The 27,030-nt window shown below is 38.6% G+C and overlaps 1 protein-coding gene across 4 annotated transcripts in view; it reads right to left on the bottom strand.

The window, feature by feature from the left end:
- The window catches only part of ntrk3b (neurotrophic tyrosine kinase, receptor, type 3b), a 272,404-nt gene that overhangs the window by 98,962 nt on the left and 146,412 nt on the right, over positions 1-27,030 (bottom strand). For 3 of the 4 annotated variants that reach the window (XM_044106543.1, XM_044106561.1, XM_044106570.1), the window contains 2 exons: positions 26,214-26,263; positions 21,405-21,507 (listed from right to left, as the gene is read on the bottom strand). In XM_044106543.1, coding sequence (XP_043962478.1) covers positions 21,405-21,507; positions 26,214-26,263 — 153 coding nt within the window. The remainder of the gene's footprint in view (positions 1-21,404; positions 21,508-26,213; positions 26,264-27,030) is intronic. The other variant, XM_044106552.1, reaches the window with a different exon arrangement.

Genomic DNA, 27,030 nt, shown 5'->3' with positions numbered 1-27,030 from the left:
AGCTGGCACAGATGGCCTTGGCATTTCCTTAACGGCCTCTGAAGTCTGTCATGGAGCCGGCTGCAGAACCCGCGCGTCTTCCTTTTTGCCTCGAGGAACGTCGACGAACGCACACAGAAAACCACAAAGTCAACTCAACAATGTGTGCAACTGTTACCGGCTTCATGAACCCAACCACCAGAAGGAGAGAGAGAGAGAGAGGAGGGAGTACAAATGGATGTAATTGTTCTCCTCCTCATTTATACATATATCCCCTCCATCTATTTTGCCTCGCTGTGTACTAACAATGCTATTCCTCGGGTTAATACACAGGTTAATGAGGTGGGACAAGGCCACTGTAAAATGCTGGTAAAGCAGCCATGCAGGATAATTCGTCTTGCCTCAGAAGTGTCAGCTGCCGCAGCGCCCCGCTCTTTAATTCATTCAAATGAATTTCGTTTTAATTGTTCCAGCCTTGGTGCTCACTAACTCCATTAGAGAGGAAACGAAGGGTGGGCGGCGGGCGGCGGAGAGAGACGTAATTGAAGGCTGAGGAAAGCGGGGAGACGGCGGCGGTGCTCGCATGTGTGCGCCGTACGCACCTCTGTAAATAAGTAATTCCCCCCCCGTTGTGATTACACAACAATTACTCTCCGGAGCTGCAACTTTAACCAACCCTTGCAAAACAGGTGGGCATGTTTTCTGACCATTAAATAAATAATTAAAAAAAGAATAAAAAATAGAAAAGAGTTGAGCCGGTCTCAAAGGTGTGCTATTGCAAGCTGATGGGAAGCTGATGGAAACATGGGGCTTGGTGATATATGAGGAGATGGCAGAAATGGCTCATGCAAGGGCAGTGCTGTATTTTTGATATATATATATATATACAGGAAGGGGAACTGGGATGACCTAAGGCTGAGAGTCTGGAGGAGTTGCGCTGCGATGACGAGGATGCTGGCTTTGCATCGATGGCGATAACACATACACAAAATACTTTTTTCTCTGCAAGAAAGGAGAAGAAGAAGAAGAAGAAGCAAAAACAGCACACGTTTCAGCAACATTAGCAAATGTTCTTTCCATTTGTACAGCAGCACGTTGTTTTGGAAGTGGTAACATCTCAGGGTTTTTTGTCTTTATTGCTTTCGAAAAACCCGGCCAAGGTGTGATGTAGTACAGCATGCAGATGACAGGCTGCTGCTGACCTTGTCTGTACGCGTGTGATTGTTGTCCAAGACTGAACATTTTAAAGTGTAAATTGTTTCTAATAAACTTTGCAATTTAATGTTATAAATTTACAAAAGATTTCCATAAATAGTGCCAGTGTGTTCACAGAGCCGCAGTATGAAGTTTCATCCTTTTAATACAATTTTGACTATTTATTAAGTGTTCATATCTACACATGTGATTCTGTTTTAAATGTCCATGACTCAGACTGGAAATCACGAAAAGCAGGTTTGCTAATAATATGGTGGCAGGAAGCTGCTCTAAGTTTTAAAAGCAAAAGCTTCTTTTTGCATTCAAACTCTGGAAATCACGAAAAAGAAGCTGCTTTGTTGTCATCTTGCCATGTGGGTAAAAAAGATTTTTCTTAACATGTTTTGAAAGCTTCATTTGAAAGTTGATTTCTTTATTTAATTTTCAAATGTTTTAATAGAATCAGCAGCAGAGGCACCGTTTGGTTTTATTCCATCCAAACATTGTGAGTAGCCTTAAACACATCAAAAATACACAACAAGCAGCTTAAAACTCCAATTATTTTAACCGTTTTGTCAAAATTAAGACAGAAAACAGAACATAATGTTAATCAAAAGGAAGATTAGTCCTCAATTTCTTATCTTCCTGCTGTTACCAGAATATTAGTTGTTAGAGTTAAAGTAGCTCAGTTCTCATTGGAACCACTCCTGGTTCAAAGCCCAAACACCAATCCGGCCAAAGTCTCTTTTTTTTTAAGTCTTTCTGTGCTGTTTAAGAAATAGAGTGAAAACATTATATTTTTGACTCCAGACTGTGAGCATGTCCCCAAAAAAGGCAACTAATTATTGAGATAAAGAATGTTTTTTAATTGTAATGTAGTTAGAGGTTTCAGTTTAAACAAAAACAAGCAGCTTGTTTCACTGTACTTTAATCAAAGTCACTTTTGTTGTATATAAATTTTTCTCCCATTTGATTTATTCTCAAACTCTTAAGCTGTACTTATTGTGCAGAAACGTACTAGGAAAGTTATGGCCTTACTTCTTCTGGCCTCTTGACTTTTTGTGTCAAGAAATTCAAGAAAGGTGATGTGGATGCCTAATAAGACCACAGAGGAAACTTTTGTTAAATTTAGTAGAGATGCACTAATCAAAAGATGACAACCATTCTTTGATTTCCCCTGATCAGAAAAGTAATGAAAACTATATAGTTTTTAATCTCTTTTCTTTAAATTTATCAAAATTTGGAATGTCCGCCATGTTTAAGCCACAAAGAAATAAGTGCGTACTGTAATTTCTTCTTTTTTGAGTCAGAGACGATCATGTCATTACTTCATTTTCTATAAAAACAGCACTCCAAGGAGCTCATTTCACGTTTTCATACTGTCTTCATGGTAGTGCTTGAAATAAGAAGGAGAAGAAAAAAAAAAAGGAATTGTGAAATCAGTCCTTGAAGAAAACTGGAAATCGCTCTCGGCCAGAAAAAGCCTGATTGGAGAATCTCTGATTTTTAAGAGATTTCAGTTCAGGAATAATGAATATAACTAGTGGGGCTCTAAAAAAGTGCAGCGACGGTTCAGTTGATCGCTTTGATTGCAGCGCCTCAAATCGTAACACAGACATTATGCTTATCTCCTGCTCTCTGATGAACGTTCTAGATGAGTGCATCTCTAGTAGGATCCGCCACAATAATAATACATCTACAAAACATCCCTATTCTGGAGCGCATCGCTGCTGTCATTGTCATTGTCCCATAAGAAACGCCCAGCCCTTTTAGAGGCTCTCTTTGCTGCTTCCAACAGTGCTGGAGACTAGCTGAAGGGTTAAAACGCTTTGTAAATAACTTATGATTCTGCAAGAATCAACTCTTTGTTTAATTCTTAATAGAGGCACTCAATTGAAGTGCCTGCACATAGAAGTAAAAGGATTTTGCACGGTTAACTTCTTAATTTACATTGAATCGGAACTGCACAGTTACACAGTTTTGATCCAAAACTCAATTCTACGGTGCCCTGCTGAAGTATTCACAACCCTACGACGTTGTGCGTTACTGGACTTTTGTGCCATAGAGTAAAAACAAAGGAATACTGAATCCTATTACAGAGCGCACACTGCCATGCTGACTGTTTCACATTGTGGAGAATTATCCGCTCTCCAACCAACCGTATGACGTTGGAGAAGAGTCATTGCGTTGAATTCATGAATTCCACTTATTAATACCAAAATACAGCTGGTCCATTTCACATGCTACCTTTAGGAGCTAGCAGGACAAAATGGCAACAAGCAACAGTTGGTAACTTCCTTTGTTAGCCTCTGTCTAAGCTGTGCCCTAAAGAGGGCGTTCCCTATGGTGTCATATCCTTTAACCCTAGCTTTCATTTGCATTTCCTAACATGTCATTTCCTTTAGGTTAACTTACCCTAACCAGCTAAAAGAGATAGAAGGAAAACGCAGAATTATTTATTCCCAACAATATGTAGACCTAATGTTTAACCTGAGTCTCATCTGACCCTTTTTCTAAGTTTGCTGTGTCTCTATAAGTCTAGTGCCAAATGGAACTTCTTCCCACAATGGTTTACTTCCCGCCTCTCTTACAAAATCAGGAAATTTGTACCATTAAAACAGATTATCCCGCTTGGATCAGAGCTGCCGAGTGTGTCGTGACATCGTCTCAGACGATGGTCTCCTTATCCAGCTCGTCAGTCAACGGGACAATTTCAGTTTTTGGTAGGTTTGCCATACTCTTCCCATTTTTGAATAATGGATTGAACCGTGTTAAAGAGTCCCAGGTCCTTGGAATATATTCCTGTTATAACCCAAACCTTTGAGGCGCTCACAAAAGACTTTTATTCATACTGAGGCTAAACTGCACAGTGGCGGATGCAGTGTGATGATTATTTGATTAACGTGTTTCAGAATAAAAGGGAATAATTCTGCACCTATTAGAGTTTTACATGTTTTTTTGGATAATGTATATATTTTGAATAAAGACTAAAAAGCCTATATTGCCTTTTTAATCAATAAAGTTTAACTAGTGTTCAAAACTAGTCAAACCTTTTACATCACCACATCAAACAAATAGCTGTGCACAGAGCAATTTCTTCCTGGAACATGTTGCCTTCTGTAATTACATTAATTGCTGATCAGGTAAATTTTACAAAGAACATTAAAAGAAAAATCTATAATTGATAATGAAATAGTATTGCATTGACAGACTGGGTGGATTTGTACTTGTAGTGAAGATTGTAGTTGTGTTTTCTTTATTTTTGGATTGTTTATACATCCTTTTGTAATGTTTGTAAAATGTTACATTTTTCAAGTGGTTGATGTGAATTTTGTGTTTTGATTTGGTTTGTGTCTTCAGGTACAGTGATCCCTCGTTTTTCGTGGGTGTTATGTCCCTAAATGAACCCGTGATAGGCGAAATCCGCGAAGTAGGAACCTTTATTTTTTTTAAACAATTATTATACAATGAAATACTCCATAATACATTTAAAACAAAGAACAAAACCTTTTTTACAGGGCCAAGCATTTTTTTAACAAATAAAAGTAACTACTGTATAAACATTTTTATTTTTCTTACAAATAACTACTATCCTGACAAATAATAATTTTAATCATCAATACGAAGTGAAGGCTTCAAATTGCGGAGATCAGCAATTTGATCTCCCACCGCGACCCGAGTCATTGGATTAGAACGGGAAAAAATGATTATGAAAAAAAAATACAAAGTGCAGTTGGACAAATAGTGATTGGCCTGTATTTCACTGCTCTTCTGACTCCACTCTGTCGCGTTTTTGTCTTCTGAAGCCGCGGTGCTGGTGTGTTTGTTCTGGAGAAGAACATAGTTATCGGTAGCTGTTGTCGCTCTTTTTTCTTCTGGGCAAAAAGGTTCTTATAAACCGACATGCCACCGTCGATTATGTTAAATTTGGCAAGCTGTCTTTACGTACGTGTACATATTAAACCTCAACGTTATTGACATAGCGGAGAGACTTTAGCCAATCGGAATGCAGAACACAATGCACAATGCAAATCCACGAAGCAGCGAGACCGTGAAGGGTGAACCGCGATATAGCTAGGGATCACTGTAACTTATGGCTTTTTTTTGTAATGTTTTTTAATGTATGACTTTACTGTAATGTTTGTGGTGTGAACCCAAGGAAAAATAATAAATAAATTTTCCCCATTTTGCCCGTAGCTTTAATAATATGTATTCTGTAAGGCTCTATGTAAAGTAGATGAAAAACACGACTGTAATTGAAAATCTTCCTGTTTTTCCTGTCAGAAATCAGTTCTGATTCATTTCTGCAGTAGAATATAATGTGCCTGTACGGTTTATGAAAGGACTGAGTAGCTCGGAGTCTAGTGGTACTTCAAACTAGCTCCCCTGCTGCTAAAGTGCAGGATGGCTCTGCTTTAAGTTTCGAAAAGAACATTGCTGACTGAGTAACATTAGTAAAGTGGAAAAGTTGGGAGTATTGTGAAAATGACAGAAGTCATTTTGTTTCTTGCAGAAGTGCAAGACACTCCGACATCTGAAACGAAGACCGGTTGAATGTAAAGTAATGAGACTGAAAAAATTTTTTTTTAAAATATCACGGCACTAGAAGGCTGTGCGGGAATGTCGACCTGAGGTAGCTAAAGTAATATTTATGGAAAAGCTGCAACGTTGTTGCAAAACAACCTGAAGCTTTGAAATGACCGTCTAACAACAGAGGAAGACATCAGTCATACTTTCTGTCATCTTGTTATGAATATATAACATCATCTGGATGTAATATTACACTCGTATTCAGGGCAACATTTTTAGATTATCAGTCGATTGTCAAAATTGGAGAATTTACAAACATGACAATAAAAATATTGTGACTCAATTTTGATCTGATTACCGGACTGGAAATAAGTCAAATTAGACCCTAAAATCATTACTTAACTCATTGCTGACATCACCGCCTGCTACATAAAAATCCTGTAAATTCCAAGGATGGAAAATGAGTAACGAGGCAGAAATGCAAAAGGAATAAAAATTTTTTTACTACTAATAAAGGGGGATAAAGTATTGATCTTGACCATTTTAAAAGATCTTACAGAGGATTATTTGCCTGAAAGTCAAGTCTGAAAAATAGACGTGCTTTTTAACTCTACATTTAACTTTAGAGAAAACTGAGATGGTTAAATATTGCAGCAGCTCTTGCATTTAGAGAACAGCATGTATGTTTTGAAGCATTTAGTACACTGTCGCAATAAATAGCTGCTTAGTATATAAAAAGAATACCTAAACAAGTGATTACGGTTGAACATTTTTTCAGTAAATACGTTCATCATTACAAATACAGCACACATTTTTTAAAATTTATTCATTTATTTATTTATTTATTTTTTTTTTTTTACAAAAAATAGAAACGCCGGATGCAATTTCTGCACATCATCTTTGGTACAGCAGACGAATTCAATCCACTGCGAGAACTGCTTTTTCATATTTGTTAATACAAAACGAATCCGATCCGGTCCGGCGTGGGAGTCGGCGTGCGCCGTCCCACATTTGGCAGTTACATAACAGCGAGCTGTTTCCTGGGCTGACGGCGAAAAACAAACGAATAAATAAATAAATAAATGAACCACACTAAATTAAGCTGCGGCTCGTATGGGAGCTGAAATCCCCTCACAGCCTGCTTCTCCTTTTTTTAGGACTTGTGATTAAAAGAATTAAGCAAGAATTTCATCCTTGAAAATTACCCTCCCACCTTCGAATTCTCTCTTGGGCTACGAGAGGAAAAGCAACCTCCACATGTTGAAAAGCCAGCTGGACTCGTACCAAAATGCTTCCCCCAAAGAAAGAAAGAAAGAAGGTTTTTCTTTTCTTTTACCCACACCTTCACTTTCACTGGCTGATTTGATCATACGAACGCAGGCAGCATTTATAACTCCTTTTATGCTCCCGCGGTGGAGACAACGGGGGAACCGCGAGAGGCGAATTACAACACGCGAAAGAAGCTGCCCGAGCTGACACGGCATGTACATCAGGGTCGCCTGGTGAGAGGCGCTCCCTTAATGTTCATTAACTTAGGAGAAGGCGCATGAACGCTACAGAACGAGTTCATTTCGAGGCATCATGTAAACTGCAGGCAGAATGAGCGCAGCAATCATTAGCGGAGTCCTCCAGGAACAGGGATGGGCTTTATGGATGGGAGGTTGAATTAAAAGTTTACGGCAGGAATAAATATGATCGCTTGCAGGAGGAAGCTTATGTTAAGAGTCTCTTGGAAACAAAGACAACAGCCAACAGATAAGATGCTCGTTATGCGTACAGGCAGAAAAATGAGAGAGCAAATCAAACTGAGAATTATTTGTCCTTTATGGTACAAAGTTATGTCAAGCAGTGCAAATTTTCAAATGGTGTAGTCACTGTGAGTCTTATTTGAGTACTAAAGGTGGCATTACAGGCCGACTCCAGCAGTGTTCACTTGCCTTCCTGCTTCTGAAATGGAAAGCATTGATGAGTCAGAGAGTTTAGGATTCCTAAATCTCAGCTTTACTTAAAGGGACAGTACGAGGCACTTTCCAGCCACTTGGTGCCCTTTTATAGCACAAGTAAGTAATTGTCACCTTTAGTTGTTCTAAATATTCTACATATCAAATATAACTTAAAAGAAATGAAACTTTGTAATTTATGCATCTCATCTGTTAACGTACACGTTGCAACCCAGGACCTTCTTGCTGCAGGGAAACAACTGCTCCACTGTGCATTTAACGCCTTGAAATTGGGCCTCTGTCTCTTTAAGAAACTCCTGCTCTTTCTGAAACTCCTCCTCCAGGAAGTCGTCACAACATGGCTCCTCTACTGACCCTTTAACTATGTTTTTAACCAACGTTGCACTGACAAGTAGCACCTGTAATGATGAACAGTTCCACCAGGTGTTTGCCAATCGCAAACTTTTTAGAAACATGTCTTTGTAAAAAGTTAGAGAAATACTTGGCCAGAACCTACAAATTCACTCCATTAGAATTTGAGCTCAAGCTGCAAGGCTGCAGTGCTAACAAAGTTGCTCCACAGAACAACAAAGGTTTCAATGATAATATTAAAGTGGTAGCAATATGTGATTTCCAGGCACGTCGTGCCATTTTACAACACAATCAAGTAAGCATGTTACTTTCAGCTGTGAAAAAAGCTGTATATATCAACTATGACTGAAAAGAAATTTTAATTTGTAATTTGACGCGTTGAAGTTGAGCCTCTGTGTCTTTAAAAAGCTCCTACTCTGACACTTTGCCTTCAGGAATTAATCACAACAATGCTTCTCATTATGCCGTTTCCAAAGGTTTCTGAAGAGAGGTGGATTGAGAAGTAGTTTCTCTGATGAGCTCAGCAGATGCGCAGGTCCAACAGGCGTTTGCTAATTGCTGCTGACTAGTCTGAAGAAGTAGCGTGAGAAAAGCGTGCACTGTGAGGTGGATTTAAAGCAACACTATGTGTGTTTTTGATGAGGCAACAACATTGTAACTTGATATAAAGCTCAAAAAGGTTGACCCGACACAACACCACTCGCATAATAACATATATCTGCAAATAAATCCACTGTGATGCACGTAAAGCACAGCAGATTATTTAAAAAGAATATCATAGCAGTTCAAAAGACACAAATCTGCTCTTTTCCAAGCCGTCCCACTTGAGGATAGCGCTGCAAAGGTGAAGCGATTCACAAACCCCACCTCTTAACGCCCCCACCGGCATTTTGGCCTCATTCTGACATTTAGAAAAACGCTATATTAAGTTTCTGGTAAACTCAGAAGGACTCAGGTTGTTTTCTGAACTATCGGTGGGTGAGATTTAAAAGGAGAGAAGCTTCCAAATACTCGGTTAAAGTGCTCTCAACAAGTGCACTCTGCAGCCTTGGCCTTTCTGCGGGAGCAACGGACCTGTGCACATCTCCACAGGAAGAACACAAAACACCGAGCTATTAGCAGTCTAGCGTTGAATGCCTGAAATAAAATAAAACCCAAAGAGAAAAAAAAAAAAAGATGTGGTGGGAAAACAATATCCACAGCAGCAACTCCAGGTCACGCCAGCACTCTACACCCTTTTAGGGACAGATGGCGCAGCTGCCAAACTCCTTGGGATGCCTCTCATGCAACTTTGAATGCAATAAATTAGTAAACAGTCCCCCATTTTCTCTATTTTTTTTTCTTGCTATTTTGTTTCCGACACAATCTCCAAATAGACGAGGAAAAAAAAAAAAAAGAAAACCATGAAAGGTTGCGGGCTGCATCCGAATCCTTTTAGGGTTTAACTAAAAGCCCCGGCGCTCTGTGGCCTGATGCATCAGAGATGGAAGTAGTTTGAAAAAACAAAACAACAAAAAAACAAAAAAAAGTGACATCACCGAGTGATGACAGCGACAACGGAGAGATAAAGTTTGCTTTCTAAAAGCTTCCTTTTTTTGTGTGTGTGTGTGGAGAGCAACGGCGGAGGAAGGCAGAGCGGGCGGCGCTTCCCGGTGGCCCTGTTGCCGCTGTCTGGCAGCGCCCATCTGTCGCACGATCAGGAGAATGAATTACAGCCAATTAGGATGACAGTGCTGCAGCAACTGAGCAAAAGGGCAAACGCTGTTAGTGGAGCGACGGCACAAGTCGGCGGTGGCGGCGAGCGTGTTGGTCCTCTACTTTTTATTCTCTCTTCCTTGTTCGTTTTGAAGACGATGCGATGAGCAGTCTGGGTTTCAGAGATTTAAACCAAAGGAGGAAATCGTCAAATCGCCGAGGTGGTTTTGGTTGAAACTGTGAAACTGAGTTATAACTTTGGTGCAAAGTCGAAATGCTCAGTATATTTTAAAACAATATCCGAATAGCAGATATAGTATTAGGCATGTACTAAGACAAAAAAAACTTTTTTTTTTTTAAAGAATTAACAGGACAGAGTCAGAAAATTACGGGAATAAAGTTGAAAGAATGAGAATAAGGATTAAATAAGAAAACATAGTAATAAAATAAAAGCAATAAAAAAGTCAAAGTGAATTTAGTTAAAATATTAGAATAAAGTCATGATATTACAATAAACTTGAAATAATACAAGAATTATGTTGTAATATCTGAATAAAGTCATAATATTATAAGAAGGAAAGTCGAATACGAGAATAACGTCATAATTATATGAAAATAAATAATTAGAGGAATAAAGCTGAAAATGAATTAAGTCGAAATGTTAGAATGAAGTCATAAGACGAGGATAAAGTTAAAATACAATTAAGTCATTATAATATAAAAACTAATTTGAAATATGAGATAGTCTACTATTAAAGTCAGAATATTATGACAATAGTCTTAAAATGATGTCTTTATTCTTGTAATGTTACATATTATTGCAATATGGATTAGGTTAGGTACAGTAAATAAGACAGCACTGTTTTACCTGAAGAAGGATGTAAGTCTATAAACCCATGAAAACGTTATATTGTGTTAAAAATTAAGTCCCATAAGCAACAGAATATTTCCAGCTGATCTCAGTAACACTTGAAATGTCAAAAGAGCATTTCAGACAGGAGACTCTCAAAGACTTTTTGGAAATCCATCATCGGTGGTCTGTAACACCATTTAAAGTTTTTGAGGCTCCAAAAGAAATGTCTTCATGTGGATTACATAAAAGCCTGTCGCTCATATGAAAAAACAAAAAACAAAAAAAAAAAAAAACCTCGACACGATTCTGCTGTGAAAAATCCCTGCTGAGGATAAGAAACTCTTCTGAAAAAACTAAACAAAAAAAAACATCGTCAGCGAACACTAACCCACGCCTCTGTCGAAAATGAAAGCTAAAACTTTACAAACTCCAACAACTCTTGAATAAAAGCGCATAAATAAGGAGAGGAAAATCCTAATTAAAAACAAGCAGATCACAAGTTCAACTTTCAAAGCGTTTGAAAGAGTTTTGTGTTTTTTTTTTCTTTTTCTTTTCTTCTTCAGCCATGTCAGTTGAAAAGCTGAACGCCGTACATTTGATGAAACGTATAGTCCTTCTCTCCCTCTTTGGGTTTAGGTATTTTGTGGAGATTTTGACCGAAAGCTTTTTTTTTTTTTTTCTCCCCGGCAGCTTGTTTGACATTTGCTCAGACATATGGCAGGAGAGGGGGCTCTCTGCGGACGGACACGTCTCACGGCTTAGCGGCGGAGCTCGCCCCGGCCACTGGAGGCCGAGCGAGGCAGTGATGCGGGGAAATGCAGCGGCGTGCGCATGTGTGTGTGTGTGTGTGTTGGCTGATTATCCCCAAGCCTGGTTAAGGTAATGTAGCGGAGAAGAGGGTAAGTCGGCCTGACACTCACATCTAGATCACAGGGGCTGGCAGACTGCTGCGGGGTAGAGGTTGTGTGTGGATACTATGTGTGTGCAGCGCCGAGCTACAGGGCATGTCTGAGATTTATCCACCTGTCTGTCTGCATGTCTGCAATGCAACATCGGAACAGAGCATCAGAATTGTTCAAAAATGATTAATCAAATGTCCGGGAAAAAAACAATTTTTTATATATATGTATATATTTTTTTAGCCTGCCCTAAACAACATGGGGGTAGAGGTTGTGTGTGGATACTATGTGTGTGCAGCGCCGAGCTACAGGGCATGTCTGAGATTTATCCACCTGTCTGTCTGCATGTCTGCAATGCAACATCGGAACAGAGCATCAGAATTGTTCAAAAATGATTAATCAAATGTCCGGGAAAAAAACAATTTTTTATATATATGTATATATTTTTTTTAGCCTGCCCTAAACAACATGCAGTTTGAGGACGTCGTCTGTCTGCTTTCGGTCGCAACAATGACTAAATGGCTGCGGCTAAATCTGATTAAATGGGAAGAGCGTGTGCGCACGCTGCCTCCCGTGTGTGGCGCACTGCCAAGGTGTTCGAACTCTACTTTCTCTGACCTTGACCGAGGCGGGGGAGGCAATGCAGGGAAAGCAGAAGCAGAAAACGAAAACAAAAGTCGAGCAACAAACAGAAGGACTTATTAGAGGCAGAAAACTCTGTTTTGGTAACCAACAGTTACAGGAAGCAGCATTTCTGAGAAGTCACGTGACTTTCTGTTTGTCAACTCAGGCTATAAACACGGTGACTCATGTGATGCCGAGTCAGACGGGCTTTGGAGAAATCGTTTTCTGAATTGGTTTGCATCAAGAGTTCTTCAGAACAGACATCCGCCTCCAGCGGCTGCATATGTTTTTCTACATTAGGGGAGGTTTTTCCCCTCATTCTTATCAGCAGCATTTACCTTTCCGTATTACACAGAAAAAGAGCCAGAGGCAGAAGTTTGCTTTTAATAATAAAAAAAACAAACACGAATGAGTTGATGGGCCAGGTCACTCCAGTGGTGCAATTGTCAATTACTGATCTTTAACAAGCCTGACCTACCGATTCCGATTTCTTTTGTCTGTTGTAATATAGTTATCAGGTTAAAGTTTTATGACTATAAGAATTGTGACTTTTTGTGAAAGCAAACCTGATGTCTGTAAGCCCAAAACAGCAACACTATGGTTGGACTACAGGGTCTATAAGAGAGAGAAAAGTATTGTACAGGTTGCACCGATCGATTGGAACCAATTTCTTCCATTCTGGGAACATAATGTTTCCATGTGAAAGCGATCTTATGCACCGATCTTATCTAAGGTGGAAATAAGCCTCAGTCTCCCTTTCCTCTGCTACAAGGTACAACTGACTGATTCCTAATCAGTTCTAATCAGTCCTGATTTTCAAATATTGGTGATTGGCTAGAAAACTGCGATCAGTCCACTTCCTCTGTCGAAGCCTGATGAATTTTTTCATATCAGTACGTGGTATCGTCATCAATAAATACCACACTATGAATATTGATGAAGTCACTGCCAACCATTCAGAACTGGCCTAACCAACTAGAAGCTAAAACCAAATATTATTTTCCAGTAAATAGTCTAAATAATGAGCTAGAGCTTAGAAGTATTTGATGCCAGAATGGAGAAAAAATTCTTTAAGCACGGAAGGAAAAAAAGTGCATCAGGTCTTTTCGCGACGTGATTTATTAGGTAAACGAATTTAAACGAGACAGTTTTCCGGTTTCGGATCCATCACTCTTTAGGTGACTACATTCCTCTCCGTTCCCATCATCTGTCACTTCCTCCTGACGTGCCCGTTTGTTTGTTTGTTTGTGTGCTCGGTGTTCACTGCATTTCCAGTCAAAATGCGATGTTATAAAGCAGCCAAAAATAGCAGCTGCATCATCTGCTGCTCATGTAAACACTCAGCAGCTCACGGAGATGAGCCGCACACAGAAGCAGAGCGCAGCTCGGTGTGCAGGGGAGGACGCTCAAACCCACTGGGACCGTAAGAATTAGCTCAGGGTTGTCTTCATATGCATAATTCAGAAGTAGCACTATGATAAAAATCACTATAATTTAAGCTTGTTTTCCTTTTTTTCCCATTTTCAATTTAAAAAAAAGTTACCTTCGTAGTGTCATTTAGTTTCCCGCTGGGATCAATAAAGTATTTTTGAGTTTGAACGGAATTAGAATGGAAAAAAAAAAAAAAGAAAGAAAAAACTCGCCAAGTTTTCACATCCAGCAACAAGGGTGAGGTAATTTCCCAAGAGACTATTAAGAAAAAAAATGATAGGGAGATGTCCAACCTCAATTTTAAGATCCAATATAAAAAAAAATAAAAAATACTTCTGCTAATAAAAGGAAGTTTGTACAATGGACCCCCGGTATTTATGGTAATTAGTGACTACCACCCTGCTGAACATGTTACATCTGACCTTTTGTTAATGCAAGTCATGGCAATAAAACAGCCTTATTCTATCAAACCTCAACTTTGACTCTCACTAGTTATTTTCAAATCAGATTAAGCAGAGTAAAAATAAGTTTTAGTGATACGGTAAACTTCGAAATTCTGAGGCACGCCAAAAAATTAGGCTGCTTTTGAGAAGTTATTTTTGTTTTTGACGTCATATGAACATTCGATTGTCAAGGTAGTTCCATTTCGTTTGCGCTTAAACAAAGAGTAGAAACAATGCATCTGAAATTAATTTGCTGAAAGCTACAGCAGCCGACTGCTGATCCTATTAAAACATAACGGGTGCCATCAGAAAAATTGGAAAAACAATTCCACTTCACTCGTAAATAAAACGAACTAAATAACGTTATAGATTTGTTTCCATAAAAAATACTCTACAGAAGTGTGATGCTTTAATAGCAATAACAGTCAGCTACTGTGGCTTTTTGCAGATCGAAGAGAAACTCAAATATCTGAACGTCAACATCAAATCAGTGACCAGAAATCTGCCGCGAAATTTTGATGATCGGTACGTCTGCATTTTGCTCAAAGTCCAGCCTTTATCATTTTAGCAAATAAAGGATGAAAAGACAGAGCCTCGGGATACAGTGCGACAAATATTAGCCACACTTCCAGCAACAGGGGTGAGGTAATTTTCCAAGAGACTATTAAGAAAAAAAAATGATAGGGAGAACAATGCTTATTACTGACATGTCTTCTTCTAAAGAAGCGTTATTGATTCCCTGCTGACAGAAATCGGTGGAAAAAGGCACTTCAAAGCCCACTGGTGTGAATCATCATTTGAAAGATGAGTCTGATGCTTTGACTGCAGGGCGTTTTAGCCAGGAGGCGAGGCGACACAATATTGATTAGCAGAGCGGCTTATCTGCAGTCTGAGTAGATGCGCTCATTTAGCTTAAAGTATCATTCATAAAACCACAAGGGATCTACAAAAAGCAAAGCAGGTGGAAATGCAGGGCAGCAGTGGAGCACCAGAAAATAAACCCAATTCCCCTCACACACCTTTATATACAGCCACATAAAAAATAAGAGAAAGAAAAAAAGAGAGAGAGAGAGAAAGACTTTTTTTTATTTTTTTTTATTGGAGGGCCAGAAACGGTCGGTGATCAAACTCCAACAACCAAAATAGCCACGGTGATTTAGTGGAGCGAAAATCCATTATGGCTCCATCCAAAGGTAATGACTTTTTCGAGCCTCCCAGCTGATTCTCCAGAACAAGAGTGGAAGGAGAAAACACACACGGTGGACAAATCAGGCCTTTGTTCAGAGCAGTGTGGGGTCCTGAAGGAGACTTTTTAGGTCATTCGCTCCCCTCAATCTTTTCTCGGTGGCAGCAGAAGACTGCGGCATCTCTATTAAAGCCGAGAGCCCCGGTCCGGCGTCAAAACCGCAGCTGGAAGGAAGAGTGTGAACCGCGGAGCTATTACGATTGATTTGCAACCTGTTTACCAAAACATTGCACTCTAAAGGTGAACAATATGGAAGCAATGCTGTATAGGGGTATTGGATTTTTATCTCTTTTTTTATTTTTATACTAAAGAATGAAAGCACTCTGAAAATTATTCAATATTCATGCAAAAAAAAGAAAAAAAAGAAAAAAGTGTTTTGTTCTTCTAGCTTAGATGACTCACGCTTCAAGGTGCTGCTTCTCCCTGCATCATTACAGTCACTTAGAAAACTATTCATTACACTGAACAAGGCAGCCAAGTCCCAACTACCTCAGAGAAACAGATTCATCAGGAAGCCAAAAATGATTCGCAAAGGTCTTTCCTCTGAGAATGCTCACATTCCCTTTGATGAAAGGGCCTCGTTCTCTTAAAGGAGCAGTATTATACAAACTCAACTTGTCGTTCCCTCATCAAAAATATACCTATGTAGTTGCCTTCATCCTTCCATACATGTTTTAGAAATCTTTTCATCTCCCATGGCAACCACTCAGCAGGGCAAAACGCCTCGTTGGACCTAGCTCCGCCTTCAAGGACCAAGCTCCTCCTCAAGTTTCTGAGCTTCTGTATTACAGTAAAAAGGTTAATGAGATTGTCTGGGACCAAACAGGACAAAATGAAGAACACAGGTGTTGAATTCAAAAAAGTGGGTTTTCATTTACCCCAAAGTATGAACAATGATTAACATAACAATTAGACAGACATAGCAATAAAAGAGGTCAACGCAAAATACTAAACTCAAAGACATAACTCGCATAAGATAGACTGACCTAACCTGAAATGACACATAAGGGCATTTAAATACTGGCTTAGCTGTGATGTTACACGCCCGAGACACCAAACAGAGCGAGTTAAATGCATGACAAGAACAACAATTTAAAGCCCTTCAACGTCACTTTAATCTTCTGCAGTCACAGATACAAATATCATTTCATTCAGATTCTCCTGCAGGAAATTCTGATCTTTCAGTTGCCGATAATCGGCCTTCTACCTCTGCTCAACAGGCCCAGGCTGAGGCAACGTCAACTAGTCCTAATCCATCTACTTCATCTGCTATTCGGTTCTCTCCACAAATGGAGGGCAGATTGGAGAAGTCAGCTGTAGATGATGATATTGAAAATTTTTTGGTTACAGTTGAACGTATGGCTACAGCTCATCGGTGGCAGAAATCAGATTGGGTTTTTCCTCTGGTACCCTTACTCACTGGCAGAGCCAGAGGTGCCTACATACATACGGACACTGATGACTCATTAGATTATGATGAAGTCAAATTTGTCATTTTCTTAAAATATGATCTGATATGAAAAGACGAGCCATGTTGCAATGACTTCCTGAGGAGGGAGCGTTAAATTAGGAAGTCAAATTTCTTTTAAGTCATATTTCGTCAGCTTATAACTTTTTTTGCCCAAAGCAATGCTGAAAAAACAAAATCAACACCCCTTTCTTTCTAAGAGATCTTCAGCAAAAGAAAAAATTAATTGGGTCATTGTTTTAGGAAGGTGACAATTTGATATTTAATTCATTTTTGTTACAACTAAAGGCAACACTTATTTTGTTGTGCTACAAAATGGCACCATGTACCTAGAAAATACATACTACTGCCCCTTTCACATATCTTATAAAGCTGTGCTGGATGATCGGTGGTTTAAGAAAAAGGCTTATGCTGCCATTTAGCAAAAAAAATCCTATAGTACTCAGAGGTTTCCAGATAAAGTCTGGACCTATCCAAGAGGCAGCCCTGTGCTCAGAGGACGGATGCAGCCCTGTTGCAAAGGGCTGCTGGCCGTTGCTCTGACAATTCCCACATGCTAGGAGGGCTGCTGCAGATGTGAAGCAGTACATCACCTTCAATTTAGATAGCAAGTATAACTAAATAAATAAGAAAGTAAAGCCACGCAGTAACACAGACTCCTGACAGACTGAGTTTTACAGCCAGATTCATATTGATTCTCTGAAGCTGCGTAGACTAGATGCTGAACTAAATCACACACACACACACACACACACACGCACACACACACACACACACACACAGCAACTCACGACCGTGGGTGGATGTAAATAAACTCCTCTGCTGTGCAAAATCCAGTTACATGAACTGAATAAAGGTACTTGAATAAAAGAGAAATGACAAAGTTAGGGTGCAGCGGGCGCATCATTAGCAAGCAGATCTCATTTACGGAAACGGCAAGTCTCAGCGCCTTCAATCAGCTGCTCAAGTCGTGTGTGTGTGTGTGTGTGTGTGATCTCTTCCTTGTCACTGTTGCTTGCTAACTTGTGCATTTTTTCTTCTGCTTGTGACTTGGGGTTCATTTTGTTTTAAATAATGCAAAGTATTCACACACCTTGAGCTTTTTGAGGTTTTCTTGCGTTTCAGCCACAAACTTCAATGTTTTTCTAATGGGCGTTTGTCCCATAGACCAACACAACGCAGTGAATAATGCTCAAGATCCAAAATTATCCCAGTAGTTTTTAAAAATAAATATCAGAAAAGTGTGACTGGCATTAGTATTCAGCCCCATCTTGTCAATGATGAGTGAAATTACCTGGAGGTTCGGATACTTTCAGGTGTTCATCTCAGAGAATGACATTTTTCCTTATTATTCTTTGTAAAACAGCTCAAGCTCCGTTGGACTGGATGGAGAGAACTGGGTAGCATCAACCTGCAAGCCTCTCTCATTTAGAGCTATATCTGGACTTTGACTAGGCCATACTAACACATAAAAATCCTTTTATCCAAATCATTCCATTGTAACTCCGGATATGTATTTACAGTGAAGGCAAAGTCTCAAATCATCTTCTGTTTGTCATCTTTCATTCAGCGTTGAACAGCTTCACTTCTCATCAGGTTAAATATATTCACCGCCATCTCAGTGGTGCATTTAAAGAGCCTTTAGGTTTCTACCACAAAAACTGCTGAGAAACAGTTTTTACCCTTCAGCTATCCCCATACTGGATGCCTCCAAGTGGTCAATTTGACGTCATCTGTTTCCATTTTACTTCTCAGTTAATTTTTTATCTAGGGGTGAATGCAGTATAAGTAATTATAAATAGTATATTTTCAAATGAAACATTTTGTGCCAATTCCCCAAATAAAAATGGTTCCTCCAGGCGGAACTTGTGCCAGCCACAAAATGGCGGCAGCAAAGGTTTGGAGAAATCGCCAGAGTTGGTTGTTCAACAATAATTGTTTTTGAAAATGTATCTTCTGATGAATATTCATTACCCAATTAATGTATTAATAATCACGACACTTTGACATTTTTGAATTCTGCACCTAGAAATTAACCAAAGTATCACAAAGCTGAACTACTATAACTAATAAAAACTAAATTGAAATTAAACAATATTTAACTTAATAAAAAAACACTAAAATTGAATTAAAACCATCTGAAACAGTAATGCAGGTTTTTTTAATGTTTTTAATTAGCATAATTAGATAGCTAGATGGATGGCCATGTCTTGGTAAGTTTGTAGACTGACACTTTTTCCATTTTTAGATAATAAACTTAACTCTGCTCTATATTGAAAGCTTATTAATAGCCTTACCCTGCTTCAAATCAAGAGGGTTTGCAGCATCAGATTGTATCTCTGGGTATCAGAGTTGAATGCAATAGAATCAGATTTGTATTTAAAAAAAAAAAAAAGTTTAGAAAAGCATTTAAAAGTTCATGGAGTATTAAGGCTTTTGATCCACGTTTGCTAACACAGTTAAAAAATTAATGTGACACAACAAACAGCGTGTGAAACCTCATTAAGGTTTGTCCTTGATTAGAGCCAGCTTTAGGCCTCTGCATTAATTGCCACCCTTCAAAATATTACAGCAGAGATGTTTACTGAGGTAAATAATCTTTAATCCTCTAAAATAGGTAATTAACAGGTGGCAGTCGCTCTTCTGGTTCGGCGCCGTACTTTATGCATTGAATGAAGAAGAGGGGATGTTTGAGGGTCAGAGTGCCGTGTTAATATCCATCAGCATTTTCTGAGAAATTACGACGTACTTAAAACGACAAACGGACAAGAGAGTTGGTTACATCAAAGCAAATTTACAGCGACATACAAACAGAGCTGCTCGTCAAATCAAACGCAACCGCATGCTGTCGACGCTTCTTCTCAGTCTGATGAGAAATGAACAAACAGGAACTGAACTCCCGTCTCGGCTCTGCTCCTGATCCACTCCCAGATCAGACCAACAACAGCCATTTTCGTCTGTCAAAACACCAACAGCCAGGAGATAAGCAACATCTGGAGCCGGCCTGAAGCGGATGCTCGACATGATCGACAGAGCAAAGTACAGCCAACGTTTCCGGAAGCATCAGTAGCAGAGATGTGCCGAGTAAATCAGCTGCTGACCGGAATCAAATGATCCTGTGCTTGATAAAAATTCAGCAACAAAAAAAAAAAAAAAAGAAAGAAAAGCATAATTTTCAGGTGAGTGAATGTGCTATACATAAGCGCCATCAAGTGATAGCAATAACACTACTGTGGCTAAGTGAAAATGAAAAGTTAGCCATTTTAGTATTTTTTTTTCTTTTATAAAGTTGAAGAAAGCATAGTGATGATTGTTTTTATTCCGGTTGCATGAGATCAAGTACGAGAAAGAGTTGAGACTACAGCACAAATTTTCTGTTTTAACCTTTTAAGCATTTAATCTCTGTCATAAGTTTTGAAAACCATTTCAAAGGTCTCATGCATGGAAACACTGTTTAAAAAAATAATACGTACCTCACTGCTAACATAGGATGACATTAGCAATTAGAAAGGGCAGCTCTGGCAGCAATTGTTTTTATGTTAAAGCTGCAGTACGTAACTTTTACAAAAATGAGTTTTTTCCATATTTGTTAAAACTGTCACCTTGTTGTGACTGTTGTTTTATTATACAGATTATCTGAAAAGACTGAGCTCCTCCACCTCCTCCCTGAGCTTTACTTTACTTTACCATCTGAAGAAATGCTCCGCTCCCAGTCAAAAACAACCAATGAGAGTCAGGAGGAGGGTCTTAGCGCTGTCAATCATCCTCATGTACTCACTGCTCAATGTGGTAATGGTGGAGAAACAACTCACCATTTCAGGAGAACTGTTTATCCACCGTCATTGGTGAACATGCTAACTAGCTTTAGCATTGTGGTAACACTGTGGCAGGCTATGTTGTGGTGAACCAGCTCAAGCATAGCAGAGATGAAGGGAGTGAAGTGGAGTGGAGAACGAGAGTGATTGACAGCGCAAAGACCCTCCTCCTGCTGGTTCTGATTGGTCGATTCTGACTGAGTGTGTATTTCTGCAGTTAGTACTGGGAAAAGGCAGAGCAACTCATTTTACCAACAGATTTTCTTTCTACAGATTCCTTATTCTGTCATGACATTATGATAATTTTAACACATGTAAAAAAACATTTTTTATAAAAGTTACATACTGCAGCTTTTAAATGATTTTTGAGCCATAATGGGAGAAAGTCTATAAAAACAATGTGAATACTTCCCTTATACATTCTTTTAACACAGTGGGGAAAATAAACATCTGCCAGCTTTACACAGACCAGAGGCATAAAACTCTGATCAGCGCATCAGTTAATGTAAGATACAAAAAACACAAAATGAAAGAATTGAGCAATCACTTTGCATGTCCTCTCCAGAAAAAAAGTTATTTCACTTTGTGTACAAGCAAAAAAAAAAAAAAGAAAAAAAAAAAAGAAGAAAGAATAAAAAGCAAGAAAAATCTACCTAATACACTTTCTTCATCATTTTTTTTCCAAATGACTCCATGCAGGGAATATAGCTAAGATGAAGTATCGGCTTATTTAACCTGCACTAAAACGTGGGACTGCTTCAGTTGTCACTCGTGAACGATTTTCAGCTCAGCAAGGCCTGGGAAGATTTACAAGCGGAATTGATTCCACACAGAGACACATCAGCCAGAAAGGCAAAGCAACAGGAGCGGCTTTTTGTGCTTCTCTCCCTCGTCCAACTAGCTGCGTGGACTCACCTTTCATACCGAATTTGGAGCGTCGGCCGTACTTGTTGATGAGAACAAAAAGGACGAGGAGGAGGACGCAAGCGAAGCCCGCCAGACCCACGGCGATGGTAACCTAGGAGGGGTAAGACGAGAGCAATCAGGAAAATAGGTGTAATCAGATCAGGGTGAAATGAGGTGATTTCTGCTTTGATTAACGTTGCACCATGTAAACAGTCTTTATGTCTCCTGAACAAGCTCAGTATGGTTTGATGTAATTACAATTCCTACAACTTGTTAGTCTGTGTTCCAATGCGGCTGCCTTTGTATGAAAGGTGGCAGCTTTTTATAATATACATTTCTCTCTTTCACATTTAATTGAAGTCTCTCTTGTTTAATGTCATAGCTGTAATCTGAAAAGGATGCTTAAAACTGATATTAAAATACATCTGTATTTACAGAATAGAAATGAAACATTTGTAAAAGTCGGGGAAGCCCAGAACATAATTCCTTTCCTTATATTGACTCATTGTTCTGGCGAACTGCCAGGTAGCCACGCCCCTCTGCTGCACCTTTCTGCGGCTTCTCTGCTGGTTAGTGATGAGAACCAGGTGGACTCAATCTCCTAGCAATCAGAGAGTGCAGGTACTTTTGGTGTGACCGACCTGTCACTCCTGTTTGAAGAAGTGCCACAGCATGAGAAGCAAACAGAGCTGGTAGCATATTCAGAACTGTGCAAAGGTTTTCTACAAACTGTGAAGGGCAGCCGGTGAGCCTCACATTGCTGCACACGGACTCTGATTGATTGTTGTACTGGACAGTTTTATTATTATTATTGAAATCAAGCGTGTAATTTAAAAAAGAATTCATAATAATAAGACAGTTGGTGTTTATTGGTTAAAGTAGAAAGTGAAAAACAAATGAGACTAAACAAGAAAAATAAATAAATGTTGGTCAGAATGTTTGACTATGAAAATATATTTAACAAAATGTTGATAAATATGCTAATTTATCTATTGGTGTTGAAGTTTACTATAAAATATATGCTATTTATTATACTTCTGCAATAACTGGTTTAAAGGGGTGGAAATCTGATTATTTCACAATGTATTCATCTTGTTAATTTCAGAATGTAATAGATGTGTTTCGGTTTCTTCTGAGGTTTTCACCTATGTGGCTGGAAGGCTAAAAACTATGATAACCATCATACAAAAATAAAGATGGATCAGCTAAAGTGAAGGCTCTTTGAGTGAAATCCAGTTAAGTTTAATAGTAGAGACTCTCCCTTTCAAGTGGGGAATCGCACAGTAAGCCAAAGCTGACAAAACTCAACATTCATAGTTAGTTTAGTGGCTCAGATGACAGAGTTAAGCTGTTGTTTGAATGTGTTTTCCTGTTTGTTTTGTAGGAAAAGTCCAGTGAAAACAGTAGCTGCTCACACAAATTTCAGCCATTTTTGCTTCTTGACACGCAAGCGTTTCAGATCTTTAGATAAAAGTTTAATGTCGGACATAAACTTTGGTAGCCAGAGTGAATTCATTTAGCAAGAGAAACCAAGATGAAAATACATAAGTCCCTCTTGTTGAATTATGAATTAGAGCATTATGCAAAAATAAAGAAAAACACATCAAATGTGCCAACATGATTCTGAAAAAGAAGTAAAAGCAAATATTCCTCCACAGTAATATAAAGGAAAACATATTACCAGTTATGTCAAACACTTGATGGCAGTGGTTGCTGCCAAATGTGGCACAATCAGTAGTTTGTTTTTTTTTCCTTACGAAGTTAAATAATCATTTGAAAACTGCTTTTTGTTTTTAATTTGGTTCTCTTTGTCAGGTGTTAAAATGTATTTGATGATCTAAAAGTTGTGTGACAAAAAAAGCTAAGAACAACTCTGGCTTGTACATTTCTCACTTGCTTGCAACTTGAGCTTCTAAATTATTTATTAGATTTCATTGATTGTAGTTTGAGTTTCATACGAGATCAGTGCAACAATGTAGTGCTAATCGGAACAACTTCCATTATTAACTTCTTTTCCAATTGATTCACATCTCAGATGAAAACAGGTTAGCTGTAATAACGTGTATGAGTGAAAGGTTAATCTGACCAGGGGTTTCATTAACAAAATACTGCAGAGGATCCATACAAAAAGTGTACGCACCCCAAAAAGTTCAAAATGGCATGTGGGTAAAAAAATTCTAGATTTATAAAACCATTCCTTCTCATGTTCTACCCTCTACATGCCCACATTTAACCATAATTGGTCGATGCAAAGCAGCTCATGAATGTTTAGGTGCATTTAAATGAGCTAGTCAGTCAATTATTTCAGGGTCAGTAAAGGCAACCACAGAGAAAAGGAATCAAGAAACACAATTTAACCTAAGCAGAAATTGATGTTACTGCCAAAATTATGTGAGTCGACAAAACATCATTTTGGTAGCCAGAGTATTGCGAGACAAATAAACGCCACTGTCCAGGCCAGGTTACAGCGTAAGAGTGCTTCAGTACATCGTGTCTGTGTAGACTGAATTTGCAAAAATACGTTTTTCATTGACTTACAAAGATCCAGCCATCATGTATGGCAGTCTATTCCCTGAACTGCTTTGCAGCGGGATGAAGGAGTCGTGTTTTGAGCCACGCCGTCGTCACTAGATTTGTCAGGTGTTTGCTGGAGTCACAGCTGACTTGTACATTAATAGCCAGAACATCTTGGTAGTACCCGAAAACTCACCCCAAAAGATGCAAGGTCTTCCAGAAGTGGCAACTCATGAATGGTTGGTATGGTACCACTGGTATGGTATATGGCATCACCATGGTATTTAAATAACAGCAATTACTCATTGCGTCATATTTTATGTGTTAACCTTTGGTCCATATCACCATGGTGATCATCTGGAGCAAGGGACGTGGTGGTGAGAAAACTTTGATGAAATGTTTGGCGGACTTTGGTTTAATATTGAACTTGGCTTGTGATGACTCAACAGCAGAACCAAAGTAACAATGCTATTTTCCCATCATGCTGTTTTCAAAGATCACAACCTTTGTGTGGAAAGTGATGCACGCCTGTTTTAAGTGCGACCCCCAGAACTTTTAGATATTTTCTTTCTGTTTTGTTTAATAATACAGCATTTTCTAATGTTACAAAGAAAAAAACAAATGTTCTGGTTTTTTTTTTATTTCAGTGTGACGTTTACCTCACTCCTTTCTTGACTAGATTCTGAAAACAGCTTTTATCAGTTTTTTTTTTTAAACGCCTGTCATTTTTCCGTCTATAATTTTACTAAAAGGCTTCAAAAATAACTCTCTGTGTTAAGAGGTGCGGCAGCAGCAGCACATTACACCTCAGTGTTGTAAATGGTACCACGGCAATTTCTCTCAGCAGGGAAGTGGTCATAGCAGGAGAAACACATGTTTAATTAATAACTCCACAGTGGCTCACTTCTCTCAGGTCTGAGAGGATGGCATGCCAATGACCGGTATGCAGTCTACCCATGAAAGGAGAACTGTCACAGAAGACTGACAGCAGCCATTATGAATGTTATTAATTACACCTGTGCAGTTCCTGCTCTCATATGTCAAAATGTCTGCCATTTATAAGTCTATTAGGAGCCCATTAAAGGTTAGCTCTATCTACCGGGCCACATTGGAAAGAGAAAAATATGAGAAAATATAGGAAGTATGGAGCTGTTTAATAATGTGTTACGCGGTGGCAGATTTATGTGCTGTACACAGACATTTTTGGGTCTCGATGAACAAACTGATGGGTGTTCACGGAGGAAGATTAAACACCCAGGAGACACACGCGGATGCTCAGTTTTAGGGCCGAAACAATGAAATTGTGATTAATCGACTGTATCAATAATCATCAGCTAATTTAGTAATCGATTAATCGTTAAATATACGAGTATGGGGACTCAAAAAAGGTCATTTGCTGAAAGAACAACACACTCAGAGGAGTAACTAAGCCAAGACTGAACAAAAAAAATAAAGTTTTGCATTTAATAAATACATTCTTCTTTGTAAATATCCAAAAGGTGATTATTATTTTATCATTGTACTAAACGGACCAGTCCTAAACTGTGCTGATAAGTCAAGCAGAAACTGAGCTTTTTACATGTTGATGTTAGAAGAATTATTGTTAGCTGGAGATGCAAACTATTAAGTATCTAAAGGAATGTAATGTTATTGCATTTTAGGCAGTAAAATGTTGATTTTCTTATTTAATAAAAAAAGAACTGAATTATTTATTTACATTTTTTGCAGATTTTAAAGTAATATCATATAGTCACAGGTGTCAAACTCCAGTCCTATAGGGTTGGTGTCCTGTAACTTTTAGATGTGCCTCTGCTGCACCACCTGAATAGAATAATTAGGTCATTAAGGTTCTGGAGAACTGATCTACACAAGGAGGAGGAAATGAAGTCATTTCATTCCAGTGTTTTGTATCTGTAGCACATCTAAAAGCTGCAGGACAGCGGCCCTCGAGGCCTGGAGTTTGACACCCCTGGTTTAAGTGGTTAAATGAATTTGTTTTTAAATCTGATTTATCAATTAATCGTCAGCACAATTGGTAAAATAATCTATCAAATATTCAGCTAAAATCATCATTACTTCTCGGTTTATGCTGTTTGTTACCATCTGCATTATTCAGCAGTGCTTTGTTGGTTGTCTGCAAACCTTTCAGTGTTCAAGCCAAGTATGTCAAAGCAAACTCAGAGGAAAAAAACAAAACAAATAAAAATCAGGGGATATTTGCAGAAAACAAAAGCATCTCTCCACCGAGATCGTGAGGTTTTTTTTTACCAGCTGTTTCAACCATGTTTTTAAAGAGAAACTCACCCCAAATGTATCTTCTTCCGGTCGCCCCGTCTCATCCTCAGGGATCCCACCTGCAACACAGAAGAACAACAAAAGACATCAGAGATTCAGGGAGGGTAGAAAACCTTTTATGACATTGGTTTGCTCCTTCACACCCTTTTATTCATTTTAGCCTGAGCCGAGCTGTATAGTGTCATAAACCACCGTCTATGCAGCTGACCAATGAATTAAATTAATAATATGTACACAGGTTAATGCGCAACCTAAAAGCTCAGAATTACACTGAAATGACACGCTCTACGGCATCTGATATTAAGGGGTTTTTTTATGCAAATATGTAATTTTACTTACACATTATATGCAAAACTATTTATACCCTTTGAAAAACTAGTTTCAGCTACTTATTCACACTTACAGACGGACATTTCCCTTTTTTTTTCCAAAATAGAACAACATTTCTATTGTTCTATTTATCTGTGAATAACAGTGTCTCAGGTTGTTAATTGGACTTGGCTCTGGACTTTAAAATGGGTTTTTCTAAGACATAAATATGCTTTGATCTAAATTACTAACGGGCTGTACGTTTGGGACAATGTTCTGCTAGAACGAATGTTGAGCTCATTTTCATTCTGGTCCATATCAAGATCAAGGGCTAATTGTGCATGAATGTATAGATAAAACCTGGTAAACTGTTAAAATATTAATAGGTAGTTGTCTCTGCATTCGATGAGTAGTTCTTAAAGTTAAAAATACTAAACATCTTTTCACGTTGTATACACATAGCTGCTCTGATTTGATTGACAAAGTGATATTTGCACAAACAGTTTTTTTTGAATAT

The sequence above is a fragment of the Gambusia affinis genome, linkage group LG02 (genome assembly GCF_019740435.1).
Source record: "Gambusia affinis linkage group LG02, SWU_Gaff_1.0, whole genome shotgun sequence".
Lineage (NCBI taxonomy): Eukaryota > Metazoa > Chordata > Actinopteri > Cyprinodontiformes > Poeciliidae > Gambusia > Gambusia affinis.
The sequence above is the reverse complement of the archived record's forward strand: the minus strand, read 5'-3'. Positions and strand labels throughout refer to the sequence as shown.